General features: G+C 44.5%; 1 protein-coding gene across 4 annotated transcripts in view; it reads left to right on the top strand.

Moving 5' to 3' along the window:
* Window positions 1–14,548, top strand: part of IRAK2 (interleukin 1 receptor associated kinase 2) — a 32,228-nt gene that overhangs the window by 16,338 nt on the left and 1,342 nt on the right. For 2 of the 4 annotated variants that reach the window (XM_033141143.1, XM_033141142.1), the window contains exons 4-12: window positions 307–416; window positions 1,076–1,270; window positions 3,049–3,098; window positions 4,443–4,557; window positions 6,617–6,726; window positions 8,035–8,230; window positions 9,484–9,546; window positions 10,976–11,176; window positions 13,828–14,329. In XM_033141143.1, coding sequence (XP_032997034.1) covers window positions 307–416; window positions 1,076–1,270; window positions 3,049–3,098; window positions 4,443–4,557; window positions 6,617–6,726; window positions 8,035–8,230; window positions 9,484–9,546; window positions 10,976–11,176; window positions 13,828–14,329 — 1,542 coding nt within the window. Of the gene's footprint in view, window positions 1–306; window positions 417–1,075; window positions 1,271–3,048; window positions 3,099–4,442; window positions 4,558–6,616; window positions 6,727–8,034; window positions 8,231–9,483; window positions 9,547–10,975; window positions 11,177–13,827; window positions 14,338–14,548 lie in introns of all 4 variants that reach the window. The other 2 variants (XM_033141145.1, XM_033141144.1) reach the window with 1 other exon arrangement.

The raw sequence follows: 14,548 nt of genomic DNA, 5'->3' as shown, positions 1-14,548 counted from the left end.
CAATATGCCTGAAAAGCTACAAAATGGCCAGATGATATGTAACCACATTGATAGCAGAGAATGTTCCATTTCACTCTATGGACATTACTTCCAAGCAAACATGTAGAGGATTAGAGTGGCAGAGAACATGATAACGTATTCTTTTGTTGGAACAACTGGTGTTAAATGCTGGAGGACTTCTAACCCTGTGGTTTTTTTCCCCCAGCGGACACAGATGTTCAGAATAAAGCAAATCTATTTCTTGTGGGGCCCTCGAGGTTGCACAAATAGCCTGCTCTTAAAAGTACCTATTTTTGTCACTTTCAGATCCTGCTCTAAAACCATATGCACATTTGCTTCCTCTATCCCCACCTCCAACTTCTACGGACCTTCCACATTCTTTACGTTCAAATCCACCAGAATTGCAGAATGTTAAGGTAAACATTAGATTCATAGATTTAGAAGGGAACCTTTAAAATCATCTAGTTGACCCCGCTGAAAGTGCAGGGCATCTGTTGCTACAACAGTTCTGATAGGCAGCCATCCGGGTTTTGTTTAAAAAAAAACCTCTCTGAGGCAGTCTGTTCTGCTATCAAAACGGCTTTGACCCAAGTTATTCCTAATTTTCAGTCAAAAATCCTTGTTCTCGTTTCAATTTGAACTTGTTGGTTTGGGTGCAGATATATGCTTATAAATAAGAATTTGTTTTTTAAAACAAACAAACAAACCATGTCCAATATTTTGCATATCTTTGTAACTTGTCAGAAATAAGCAAGGACCAAACGACATGTTATATTATTCACTCCTTTTTAAAAGCATGACTAAACTAGCCACTGTTGCTTAAAAGAAAGAAGCCACGTGGCACCTTGATTCAGTGTCCTCTTGAAGTAGATCAGAGCACAGCAGTGATTTCCCATTGAAATTCACCCTCCCTCCCCAGGTGCTATTTGCCCATAAAAATGCCGTTTTATATACCTTCAGGGTCAAGTAGCAATGGGTCTGTGGTTTGACGGGTGTGAAAATAGCATTTCTGGCACCCCCTTGGTGATATTTAGTGGAGTAACCCTGCTATGCCTTCTCTCTCTGAAATCTCTAGCCTGGCAGTTCTTCCATCCCTCAACAGGAAGCTATTCCTAATCGCCTCACTGCAAGCCTTTTGTGGGCTCCAGAAGAAGTGGAAGCTGTCACCAGTGGCTTCAGTGAGGAAAACCGAATTAGTGAAGGCATGTTTGCCATTGCCTACAAAGGTTGCAGGGGCAACAATTTATACGTGGTTAAAAGACTAAAAGAGGTAGGTGACTTTCTTCATTTAAGCCATGAATTCAACAACAAATTAGAAAAGCTGGTTAGAAATAGGTGTGCCACTGAATTCTTACAGTCAGGGCCGTCTCATAATAGGGGCTGGGTGGCGTGGTGCACCAGGGCGCCAGGCCCCCCAGGGGCGCCCCCGCAAGCCCGCCAGCATACCGGGCGCTCCCTGCCCAACCCGCGCCCGCCCGCCGGCGGGCAAGCTACAAGCCGGCTGCTCTCCGGAGCCCCAGCTGGAGCGCTGGGAAGGGCGCGCAAAGCCCCGCGCCGCTCCAGCGCACGCCCCTCATCCCCCGCTTGCTCACCTCCCTCCCGCGCTGGCTGCCCCTCGGGGGATGAGGGGCGTGGCGCTGGAGCGGCGCGGGGCTTTGCATGCCCTTCCCAGTGCTCCAGCTGGGGCTCCGGAGGGCGGCCGGCTAGCAGCGCCACGCCCCTCATCCCCCGCTCGGCCACCCCCCCTCCCGAGGGGCGGCCAGCGCGGGAGGGTGGGCGGGAGGCGGCCCACCGGGGGTGCCGGGGGATCGCCGCGCCAGGGCGCCCGATCCCTTTAAGACGGCGCTGCTTACAGTGGATTCTTGAGATTCCCCCTCTCCCCCTCTTAAGACCTCTGTTGATTTGGTAGAAGCCCCACAAGCACAGAATTGGAAAAGCCTATGGAAAGAAAATAACTACAGTGTAATTAAACCCAGAGAGGATGGCTTAGTGTCCAAGTACATGTGAGGCTAAATGCATGGCTAAGTACATGCTAAGATGTCGATCCAGCAAGCAACATGCTCCCCTCCGCACATTTTTCGATACATGGAGTGGGCACAGCTGTTAGCACAGCAAGCAGCTGGAGTCCTGAGATATTTGGGGGGGGGGGACGACACACACCTGAGTGGCAGAAGGAGGTGCCAAAGGTTCAGCAGAAGGCAGTGAACTGGGTGTATCTGGAGGGATGGGATGCTCCTCTGCTAACTGCCTTATCCTTCCCTGGGGTCTTCCTCTCCATGCCCAAGGCCACTGGGTCCCGTCCCCCCCAGATCAGACACCTGTTGAGGTTTGGAAATAATGACCTGGAACACATTGGGACATTCCCCAAGACTCTCCAGCACCAGCTCTTTGAGTTCCTCCCACTCATCCTCCGGCTCTGATCACCCCCTCTATGACACTTCCATAGGGCTCATGGCACTTAGTTGGATATCCCCTGTATGGATTGTATGACATTTGTAAGGCATGGGGGAAGCTACAGGGAACCAGGCAGAGGGCCTTCTCGGTAGTGGGCCCGCCCTGTAGAACGCCCTCCCATCAGATGTCAAGGAAATAAACAACTACCGGTATCTGACTTTCAGAAGACACCTGAAGGCAGCCCTGTTTAGGGAAGTTTATAATGTTTGATGTTTTATCATTTTTTTTATTACTATTAATATTCTGTTGGGAGCCACCCAGAGAGGCTGGGAAAATGCAGACAGATGGGTGGGGTATAAATACATTATTATTATTATTATTATTTATTATTATGCACAAAGGAGGAGATTTCTAAGGGGTTGATATACTGATTAAATTAAAAGATAACAAAGTTAAAATACCAACTGCATCACCTCCATTCTCAACTCAACATTTTAATATTAGGCTGAGATTAGTGCTACTGAAGCTTCATTATCTGCTTAAGATAGCGGATAGTGGATATATGGTTTATTAGAATATATACATATATTCATCATTAAACTGAGTTGACTATTGGGGCAAGAAATAAATGTATTCTCTTTTTATGCTTCACAGCAAAATCAGACACAAAAACTATTCCGTACAGAGGTACAGATCTGCTTCCGGTATGTAGCTACACAAAACTTGATGGTGTCTGCTCAAATGGCTTCCGTTTACTATGTGTTTGAATTATGCAAATGAGCCTTTTTTTAATAGAAGCTCTAGGAGGCATTGGATCTTTCAGCCGCTGCAGCGTGTGTGTGTGTGTGTGTGTGTGTGTGTGTGTGTAAAATTAAAAGCTAGACTTGTCTGTCAGAATCAAAGATTTTCCCCATTATGTCCACTGCACTCAAGCTCTGGGCATTTCCCCAGTCTGCTTGGAAGGGGAACAGATGTACATTTTTTGGACAACCAATAGCTCTAGCAAGATCCAGCTCAAAAGCATGAGACCCTTCTCCGACTCACCCAGATTGTCCCTGTAATTCAGAGTACACGAACTGATGCACACCCCTAACAAATACACTGAGATGTAATGGTTTATTTATTTATTTAATTGATTCAATTTATGAATCACTTCCAATGAAATATCTCCAAGTGATCTCACAGTAACAATGTTAACAATAAAAACAGCTTTTAAAATCCCGTATCTGTCCGTCTGCCTGCCTCCTCGTACACACTTCATATGTAAAAACAATTTCAGATTCAATACAGATACCAGCTCTTAGTAATTATAAGAAATAATTTTGTGGTCCTTCTGTAGCATGCAGTAGAAAAGTGCCAAGTAGGTATGCGTGTTTGTATGCACAATTTGATGGATCTCCACTATGGTCTGTATGTAAAAATAAGTCCCTGTGCCGCCTAATACACTTCAGTTCAGTTTTAACATAGCAGTGAAGTTGTAATGTAAATATAAGCACGTCAGAAGGGTTGTTGACACACACATATTTTTAGACTTTGAAAGTCATTTCAGTATTTGGAGCAGCAGCCCTTGACTGGTTAGTTTACTTCATGTGCAGGACGCAGTAGTGATGAATTGAGGTGGGGGAGTGCGTGAGCCTGGGGCATATTTCCGTTCTAATCTCACATGGCAGTGTGTAGAGCGAGAGAAACATCTGAAACATCCAAGACTTAGTACTCTCTACTGACCGAAAGGATTGCATACTGAACTGTGAAGATCAGGGCTGGCATAACCCATTTTCCTGCTTGGCAGGGGGTTGGACTGGATGGCCCTTATGGTCTCTTCCAACTCTATGATTCTATGATTTTGCCACCTGAGGCAGAACAGGAAATCTACCCCCATCACTTACCTCCATGTTGCAGTATGCCTCTGAATGACAGCCGCTGAGAATCGCAGGTTCAGAGAGTGCTGTTTTGCTCAAGTCCAGCACGGTTCTTCTTATGTTCTTAAGTAGGTATCTTAAATTCTGGTACATTACGTTTTCTCACATATCTGTTCAAATACCCTTTAGGAGTTGCCATCCTAACATTCTGCGGTTGTTAGGCTTTACTGTAGAAAGTGGATTTCACTGCCTGATATACCCTTACATGCCTAATGGATCGTTGATGGACAGACTGCAGTCTCAGGTAAGCAACCAGGTTGCATGCTATGTCACAGTTCTACAAAAATACTGTGTTAAATGTTGACATTCTCTAATGTACTATACCAGGAATAGCCAACATGGTGCCCTCCAGATGTTGCTGGTCAACAACTCCCACGATCCCTGGCAGCTGGTCTTGCCGACTGGGGCTGATAGGAGATGCGGTCTTCGGCAACTGGAGGGCACCATATGGCTATCCTTGTACGATGCTAATGTTGCCCTGGCTGCACAGATGAAAGGAAAGGCACTTTGGCCACAGTCACTGGCCATTTATTCTGACTCACCATTTTACAAACAGCCTGCTTCCCTGTTCCTTTTAGAAAGAAAGCAGCTGCAGTGGCCAGTCAGTTGCCAATCACTGTAGCTGTAGAGATGAAGGCAAGAACAAGAACACTGTAGACCCAGCTGCTAGCCAAATCAGCAAATAAATAAATAAATAAATAATTTATACCCCGCCCATCTGGCTATGTTTTCCCAGCCACGCTAGACAGCTCCCAACAGAATATTAAAAACACAATAAAACATCAAACATTATAAACTTCCCTAAACAGGGATGCCTTCAGATGTCTTCTGAAAGTCAGATAGTTGTTTATTTCCTTGACATCTGATGGGAGGTCATGCCACAGGGCGGGCGCCACTACCGAGAAGGCCCTCTGCCTGGTTCCTGTAACCTCACTTCTCACAGTGAGAGAACCGCCAGAAGGCCCTGGGTGCTGGACCTCAGTATCCGGGCTGAGCGATGGGGATGGAGACACTCCTACAGGTATACTGGGCTGTGGCCATTTGGGGCTTTAAAGGTCAGCACCAACACTTTGAATTGTGCTCAGAAATGTACTGGAAGCCAATGTAGGTCTTTATTTTCAGGACTTTAAATAAAGTCTCCTTTAAATGTAAGCTCAGAACTTTTGAGATGGAGTGGAGTATTGAATCAATGAATGATATTAAACCAAGTAGACATGCTGACCCACATTCTTTTTGTAACACATTGTATGCATACATACCATACATTTAAAGCACATTTTCTCCCCCCCCAAAGCATCCTGGGAACTGTAGTTTGTTAAGGGTTCCAGGAATTATAATTTGGTGAGGGAGTAAACTGCAGTTCCCAGGATTCCTTTGTGTGTGTAGCTGTGTGCTTTAAGTGTCTGGTTTGTACACAGCTCCGGTCATTGGTCCATCTAGCTCAGTGTTGTCCACACAGACTGGCAGCAGCTATTCAGGGTTTCAGGCAGGGGACATTCCCAGCCCTACCTAGAGATATTGGGGATTGAACTTGGGGCCTTTGGCGTATAAAGCAGACACTCTGCTGTTAGACTACAGGCCCTTTCCCAAAGGTCATTGGCCTGTGAGTAATTGGTGGTGTAGGGGCAGAAACAAGTTCAAACATTTGCCTACATCAGGTATTGAAAAGGTTACACGTACTTTTATGTAGGGAAAATATTTACTGCCACAAGGTGAGTCAGGGCAGGATTTGTCTGTCAGCTTCTGCTTGTGGTTTAAGAAACTAAATAAGTGTATGACTAGTTCTTTGGACTTGTGATTTGTGAAGAGTAGCAGCCCCCACCTGAGCCAACATTTTTTGAAAACTGGGGGTGGGTGATGTTAAAAAAGCAGGGTGTAGCATGGAATCTACTGATTAAAGGGGGGAAATACCATAAGGACTGGCCAATCCTAGGATGTGCTCAGCATAGTTCTCTTGATGCCCAGTTACGGAATCTGTGCAGTATTGGAGTTCGAAATCTGTTCTGCTCAGATAATCATTCCAAAAGTAACAGTAGTGTAATGACTTTTATTAGGTATTGTACCGCTGTTACCTTTGGATTTATTCCCCTAATGAACCAACAACTAGACAAGTCCATGTCTGTATTTTGAAAGAGAGAAACTATTTCCTCCAGTCCTGTGAATTGTTTGATTCCTGCGTTGAACCAGCATGAAATTTAATTTTCCACCTATCAGAAAATTTGGGCCAGCAGAGAGCTTGGTTACTCCTTCAGAGAAAGGTACGGTACATTGATGGTCACACAATCTCAACCCTTCTGTTGCAGGGCAGTTCTGAACCTTTAACATGGGAGAAACGCATCAAAATTTCTTTGGGACTTGTTCAAGCTGTTCGGCACTTGCATCACTTAGGAATTATTCATGGAAATTTGAAAAGGTGGGGAGCTGACTTTAAAACACCATTCTCTTCTTTATGCCATCAAAATATATATTTTAATAAGCTGGTGAACATTTTCAATTAGTTAAAGATTTTGTTGCAAGACAAGAATAGAAATTGGTTCCATTTCAGTTCATTATTGGTTTTTGGATAGAAAAGCATACATAATTGCAGACTATTTGTGCAATGATGGACATGCCTACAGCGTCTCTTGCTTTGTACTACAGTTATAATTCAGCTGTATTGAAGAGCAATAAGCTTGAAATGAGTTTGTGATAGGATTAGATATATTTGTGCACTTACTGGAAATTTTGGTGTTCTATTTCTTTTAAATACTTCTTTCTTTTGCTAGGACTGGAAATCAGAATTAGAGCAGATTTATCATCAAGTAGTGTGCTTATTGTAAATGAAAAGTACACGTTTCCCTCATTTGGCTGGCTGAGGGAGCGTTTGGCAGTGCAGAATCAGCAGGCAGCGTGGAAGTGGGAGGAATCCTTTGCCACTGGCTGATTAACCCTTGCTGGTTTTAGACCATTTCCATCCCAGTCAAAAGTAAGCCCTGCTCAGGGGGCAATGACTATAGGACACTTACAGGGAAGAATCAGTGGATGCCAGAAGAGCAACATTCATTTATTCTACCCACCAATTATTGCTACAAATGCTCAACTAGATTCACATTTTCTTAGGATCCAGGTTTTGCAAAATCCACTGTTTGGGGTGATGTATTATTTACAAGGTGTAAATAAAATACTGCAGTTCAATAAAACTGATACCATTTCTGCCTCAGTATACCTTTGCAGTATTAGCACTTTGTCAGGACACTCTTATTAATTAAAAGGGTACTTAAATTAGTTTGCATTATCCCAAGCTACGTTATCACTTTCAGACGTGAATGACTACTATTTCCTGTAGCTCAGTAGTCTTCAGAACCGAGACCCATGTTTGTTTGTTTATTAAGTTTCATTTATATGTTTTACTCAAGGCAAATACTGCATTACACTTCAATTTTCTTTTCATAAACTTTATTAAATCTTTAAAAAGTAATTGCCAAACACAGTCTTCCAAGACAAACATGTGTATAGATGTTAAGTCTTGTGGATGCCATATTGGTGACTGCATGCAAGACAGAGACCCATATTTCATCCAAACATGCCACTGGGTGGGGGTGGGGGGCATTTCTTTATTGTCTTACTAGATATTTGTAGCATTGATTGTTTCTGTATCCCAACATAGGTATTGCTGTGGCACTAGTTGAAAACTAATGTTGTAACAGACGTTTTACCTGCACTTCTTATCTTGCTTGCACAGTTCCAACGTCTTATTGGATGAAAACTTTGCACCACAACTTGGACATTCTGGTCTCAGGTTGCAGCCTGCAGAGAAAAAATCTGAGCGCTCTGTGATGAAAACCAAAGTCTTGCAAGCTTCTCTCGCTTACTTCCCGGAGGATTTTGTCAGGCATGGGCAGCTAACGGAAAAAGTGGACATATTTGGTTGTGGAATAGTAAGTTGCCCACCTGTTGTGTGCAATGCTATATATATATATGATCCTCACATCAGGAGCTTGGCAAGTTTTCATGAAAGCAAATTTCATATATTGCTTTCTCCAAATGGGTTAGCATATTGCCAATTTATTTTAAAATCAGACTCTGGGTCTGGAGAATTATAGGTCATAGATCAGTGATATGACACACTCCTTGCAAGCAAAAAGCCAGATTCTATTCTAGACATCTCTAGTGATAATGTTGTTGTTTTTGGTTTTGGTTTTTTTTTTGCTAATGGAGCTGGTAAAGAGCTCTGCCTGAGATCTAGGATGGAAGCTGTGAGTCAGTAGATAATGCTAAGCTATGCTAGACTAATTGAAACACTTACACTGAGTGGTGAAATCAACACCAGTGGTTTGCAACCTTTTTGGTATGGCAACCCACAAGTCCAAAATTAATTTATATAGTAACCCATTGATTCATTATTGATTTAATTAAATTTTTATTATTTTCCAATTAAACCAATTACATCAAATAAAACATACACACTTATATCCTCGCTCTGCCGAGCTACAACTTCCCTCCCTCTCGTCAACAGGTTTTCTAGTCCACTCTAATCACACAGTTTTTGTTTAAGTCTCTTAATCTATGCCCTAGGTTTATTCCAATCCTACCAGTGTTTCCCATTGATTCATTATTGCCTGAATTCTAGACCTTAGGCCTCAGCAGCCATCAGTTGCATGCATTTTAAATGCACGTTAACCAATTTTATGACTACAACTTGAGACACCCAATAGGAAAGTGTTCTTAGCAACTATGAGCACAAGTATTTGGGGCCTGAGTCATGTGAACACCTTCAATTGGTGTGAATGATTGTGAAAACAGACTAAAAGTGCTGGAGGCAATGCTTGGTGAGGTCATGAAAAGGGCAAAGTACGACTTGCCAAGGTTTCAGAGGCAGGGTTTCAGTGTTCTTAGTGGCTCCGACTGTCATTAGAATACATTAGGCAATATTAAACATCCACCTGCAAATTGGCATCCTTTATCCACAGATTTTAATTTCTCTGAACACTGAATTTATTTGTTTGCCTCAGTTCAGTAGTTGTGCAATATACACACCCCTGACTATAGTGATTGCACTACTTGTAATGACTGCTTGCTTAATGGGCATCCCATTTGAGCGCAGAGAATGAATACTGATATTCCTTTGATCTTAAGGAATAATCCATTCTAAGAAGGGAAAGTATGTAATTATAAAAACAATGTTTTCAAGGTTTTAGCAGAGATACTGACTGGCATGAAGGCAATGGATGAAGGAAGGCATCCTTTTTACCTGGTAAGTTAAGTGTGTGTGTGTGTGTGTGTGTGTGTGTGTGTGTTGGTGCTTGAAGCAGGATCATTCCCAATGGATCTTCAACCTGGTCCAAAGAATACAATCCTTATGCCAAAATATGTTTTCCATTGCAGATCAGTTCTGCAGTATATGCCAGATCTTCTCTTTTTAAAATTATTTATTATTTATTTAATTTATATACCGCCCTATACCCAGAGGTCTTAGGGCAGTTTCACAGAACAAAATCAAAATATAAAACCACAAATATATATAATCAAAATAAAAACAACAACCCAATACCCCCCACACCTACTGCTAGCGATGGGACCACCACATCCAAAATCCTAGTACTGCCTTTACAACCCATAGACAGCTGAATGCTGTAGGTTTTCAAGATAATTTTTCTGTTCTCCTGAACTAGATCTGATTGAACTTTTTTTATATATACATATACTTAGCAAAGTAAACAATTTTTTTTACTATTTTTACATGCTGAATAAATATTTCAAGAGTTTGTTTCCCGCAATAACCAAAAATACTTGAACTGGGGGGGAAATCAGTTTGGACCCACCACCTCCAGTAAAACACACATAGGACTCATCCAAACTTCTGCTTGTTCTGCCACTTTCCCTGGGAAAACCTGATATTTACTGCTGAATCATAGCACACCTTAATTGGGTTTTCTGCAGATTGATGTTTGCTCTGATTCAGTGCTAAAGAGTGAGTTTTCCCCAGGCAAGCGATGGGGCAAACAGAAAACTTCTTGGACCCATGCTTTCTAGGCACAGGACAAGTGAAAGTGTGGATGAACCCTTAGAGAGCAATCCTATGTCGCTGGAACTAATGCATAGTAGTTTTTTCAGTTCTCATGACCTTGCCATTTATTTTTTATATGATCTGCCTTAATTATATGAAAATTAAATATGACTACTGTCCTCTGCAGGGACCTAGGTGGCGCTGTGGGTTAAACCACAGAGTCTAGGGCTTGCTGATCAGAAGGTCGGCGGTTCGAATCCCTGCCACGGGGTGAGCTCCTGTTGCTCGGTCCCAGCTCCTGCCCACCTAGCAGTTCGAAAGCACATTAAAGTGCAAGTAGATAAATAGGGACCGCTCCAGCGGGAAGGTAAACGGTGTTTCCGTGCGCTGCTCTGGTTCGCCAGAAGCAGCTTTGTCATGCTGGCCACATGACCCGGAAGCTGTCTGCGGACAAACACCGGCTCCCTTGGCCTATAGAGCGAGATGAGCGCCGCAACCCCAGAGTTGGACACGACTGGACCTGATGGTCAGGGGTCCCTTTACCTTTACCTTTACTGTCCTCTGCTACATAGTAGAATTTTGATGCAGTCGTCTGAATGAGCCAGCTAGCATAATATTGTTCTCGTACAAGAGGGGCTGAGCACACTGCATTTCTCCTTCTCATTTTCTTCCACAGAAAGATGTCTTCCTTGATGAAATCCAGGTGGCAAAGGAACTATCCAGTTCTAAGGAGAAAACTTTTGAAAGACTTGCTGCCACAGAAATATGTCACAAATATCAAGACAAGCATGCAGGTCACTTACCAGAAATGACTGCTGTTTGGTTGGCCACTGCTTCGTGTGTTTGCCTGAGGAAAAAGAATGCTAACATAGCAGAGGCAAGTGTACTTCTCTTTCCACTTCCTGCTACAACAGCAAAGCTTTGCCCTGCATTCTTAGAGCTTTGCAGCTGAGTAGTGCAGGTCGGTGTCTCTGCTATTGTCCTGCATCTGGCTATTATTTGGGTTGGGGGAGCTAGTTTGTGCAAAATCAGCACACAGAACAGATTCTTGATTTATTGGATGCCATGAGAACACACACTGGTCTTAGCTGCAAAGAGTGACAGGAAGATATAGTTACAGGTAGGTAGCCGTGTTGGTCTGCCATAGTCAAAATAAAATAAAATAAAATAAATCCTTCCAGTAGCACCTTAGAGACCAACTAAGTTTTGGGGATATATATCCCCAAACTTTAGGGACATTTGTTTGTTTATACCCTGCTTCTTAGTAAAAAGATTCACGAGACGGCTTATAGAATAATGAAAATATCTGTTGCAATAAAGCCACGAAACTTGGCAACAGATAAAACACTAAAGATTTACTGTATTTGATCAGAAGGGAAACCAGAATCTGCAAACAGACTTTTTCTTCACTTTTTATGCATTTACCACAGTAAGCACCATGGTGCTACACAAACAGTGACTTAGATAATTGTAGAAAAGGTGGGTGTAAGATTGTGCCTGGTTTTTTCCATGTGGTGGGCAGACCAAAGGATTGAGGCCAACAGATGTAGGGCAGGGGGCAACCATCCCCCACAGCAGTAGATACAGGCTGTCTTGCTGGTGACTAGGTGACAGCATAACACTCCAAACTCATTGCTAGAATGCTAGCCCTCATAATAAGTCTATAAACCATATCCTGTTAGGGCGCCAACAAATTGGCGTGCTGAAGCGCAGCAGTCAGGAAGCACAGCAGTCAGAGTCAGGTAAGCCGAGGTCAAACAGTCCGGGTCAGAAGCCAGCCGAAGTCAGGTATCAGCACTGGGGTCAAGAGAAGCCCAAGTCAGGAACAGTCCAAGTCAGGAACCAGCCAAGTAAGGAACAAGCCAGGAGTCAGGAACAGGACGAGCAAGAACAACCAGTTGCAGGTGCTAGTGAAGGGAGCAGCTGGCCTTCCTTAAGTAGCTGGCCCGTAATCACGTCTCTTACGAGCTGCAGCTGCCTCTAATTGTTCCCTGCATCTCTCAGCTCTACGCTATACAGCTGAGAAGGGAGGAGGGACCCTGTCGGTTTCTCTCCTCACAAGGGCCTGATTCTGGCTCAACTTCCTCCTCCTGTTCTGGTCTTTCCCCTTCTCCATCTGATTCTTCCTCTTCTGAGGAGTGCCGCCACCAGTCTTCTCCAGGTATGAACTCCTCCATTTCCCCAGATTCTTCTGTGGGTGCCGCCTCGCCAGGGCTTGTCACCACTCCTCCTCCTCGTCTGGCTCAACCCTGACACATCCCTCTTCATGTATGGGGTGGGGGTGGGGATGAGGGATCACACCATAGCTGTCAAGTATCCCATATTGGCCGGGATTCCCCCGTTTTTAAATGCGTTTCCCGCTGCTGTCCCGGATGATTCAAAAACCCGTATATTCCCAGGTTGTCAAAGGTTTCTGCCCAGCTCACAAGTCACGCAGCGCTCAGGCCTGGTCAGGAAGCTTCTTCCCCTCCCCCACTCCGCCACCCGCGCACGCCCCGGTCTCCCTTCCTTCCCCGTCTCCCCTGTTCTTTGCCTGCTGTCACTAAGAGCCAGACTAGCTGCAGACAGGCAGCAGCCAGAGGAGGGGGGAGGAGGAGGAGGAGAGACTGGGAATGAGTTGGAAGCAGACACAGCCTCAGCGCGCAGATCTCCCCTGCCAGAGACAGACAGAGCAGGGAGGGGGCAGGATAAAAGGACCTCTCCTGCTCTGCATAAGGAAAGCCCCCTCCCGGCGCCTCTGGGGCGAGATGTAGGGCTTGCAGGAAAAGTGAATGTGCGCAGACAACCTGCCGGGCTCTCCCGTCCGTGGCTGGGCAAGCGGAGATGCTGTCGCCGCCGCGCAGGGAAAGGGGGAGTCCCCGCGCTTGAAGGAGTTCCTCCAGTACCACCTAGACAGCCAGAAAGTGTCTGACAAAGTGAGGAGAGGCCCAAGTTGAAGGTCTGCGGCTCTTAAAGCGACACAGGGCACACAAAAGATGGTGCGGCGGCGGCAGCAGCAGTGGCCCAAAGCAGCTTGATCTAGGGAAGAGCGCGGACACCGCGTTCTAGCTGCTCCGCCCACTTTTGCTTCTGGCTCCGCCCACCACTGCCATGGGACTGTCATAGGTGAGGCTGCTGATCCCTTATTTTCAAATCCAAAAGTTGACAGCTATGGATCACACATGGAGCAGGTTGAGATCGCAACCCCTTGGCCTCACTTCTGACCTGCTGCTCCGACGCCTCTGATCTTTATGAGTTTGTCTGGACATCTGCAAAGGGTCACCTACACACATTTTACACAACTGGGGCTCCTGTGCGTTGGTGGGCATCCCTTACTATACAGTGAATGTACGCTGGAGACAAGGCCAGCAGGACATGCAGTGGTGGTCGAGCCAGCAGGCAAAGACCCACCCCTTCCATTTTCTTAGCACTTACTTTCCCTCCCTGTTTACTTAAGAATGTGTGTCCCTAAATGTTGAAGGAAGCAGTTGCTTTCTTTTAGTGAGGAAAATTTGAAAGAGCTGTTTTAACATTGTTGTTAAAAAACAGGTGCATGAAATAATCGAAATGGCAGTTCATCAAATACAGTGTCAGGAAATGGCCGAGTGGAGCAGATACCGTGGACTCTCCATGAATACTCCAGAAGAAAACGATGAGCCAGCCAGCCCGCTTAATTTTGGTTTCTCAAATGAAGTGAATCCCGGGTCTTTGAACTGTGGAGATTTGTTGCCACCTTTGATGAGCGCCATGTCTCCTGAAACATACTCTGGGCAGATGTTACAGGTCCCTTGCGAGTCAGATGAATCAAGTAACTTTTCGTGGGACCCTACAGATGCTGCTGTCGCCTGCCTGCCACCAAGCAACAACTCTCAATATCTAGAAAATGTTTCTCCCACAAAGCCTCTGGCAAATGATTCAGAATATAGCACTGTCTTCTCAACAAAAAATATGAACTCTAATAAGGAGCCACTAGAAACAACTGCTTCTTTAAATAAAACGACTCCATCAAATACAAATACGGAAAGCTCTGGTGCTGCCTGTTCTTCACAAGGTAACAAGGTAACTTTTAAATATTCTTTGAGGAAAATTAGGAACATTTATGAAGTATATCATAACAGTAATACAAATATTATTATTTCATCAGTTTGCATGGCAAGATTATCCCTGCCCTGAAAACCTCACAATTTAAAATTGGCCACAGGGCAGACAAGGGAAAGGTGAGAGAAGTGGATGAAGGGTAAACTGAGAAGGAATATGCAGCTGTTTCAGA

This window comes from Lacerta agilis, chromosome 2 (assembly GCF_009819535.1).
Source record: "Lacerta agilis isolate rLacAgi1 chromosome 2, rLacAgi1.pri, whole genome shotgun sequence".
NCBI classification, from domain to species: Eukaryota; Metazoa; Chordata; class Lepidosauria; order Squamata; family Lacertidae; genus Lacerta; species Lacerta agilis.
The sequence above is the reverse complement of the archived record's forward strand: the minus strand, read 5'-3'. Positions and strand labels throughout refer to the sequence as shown.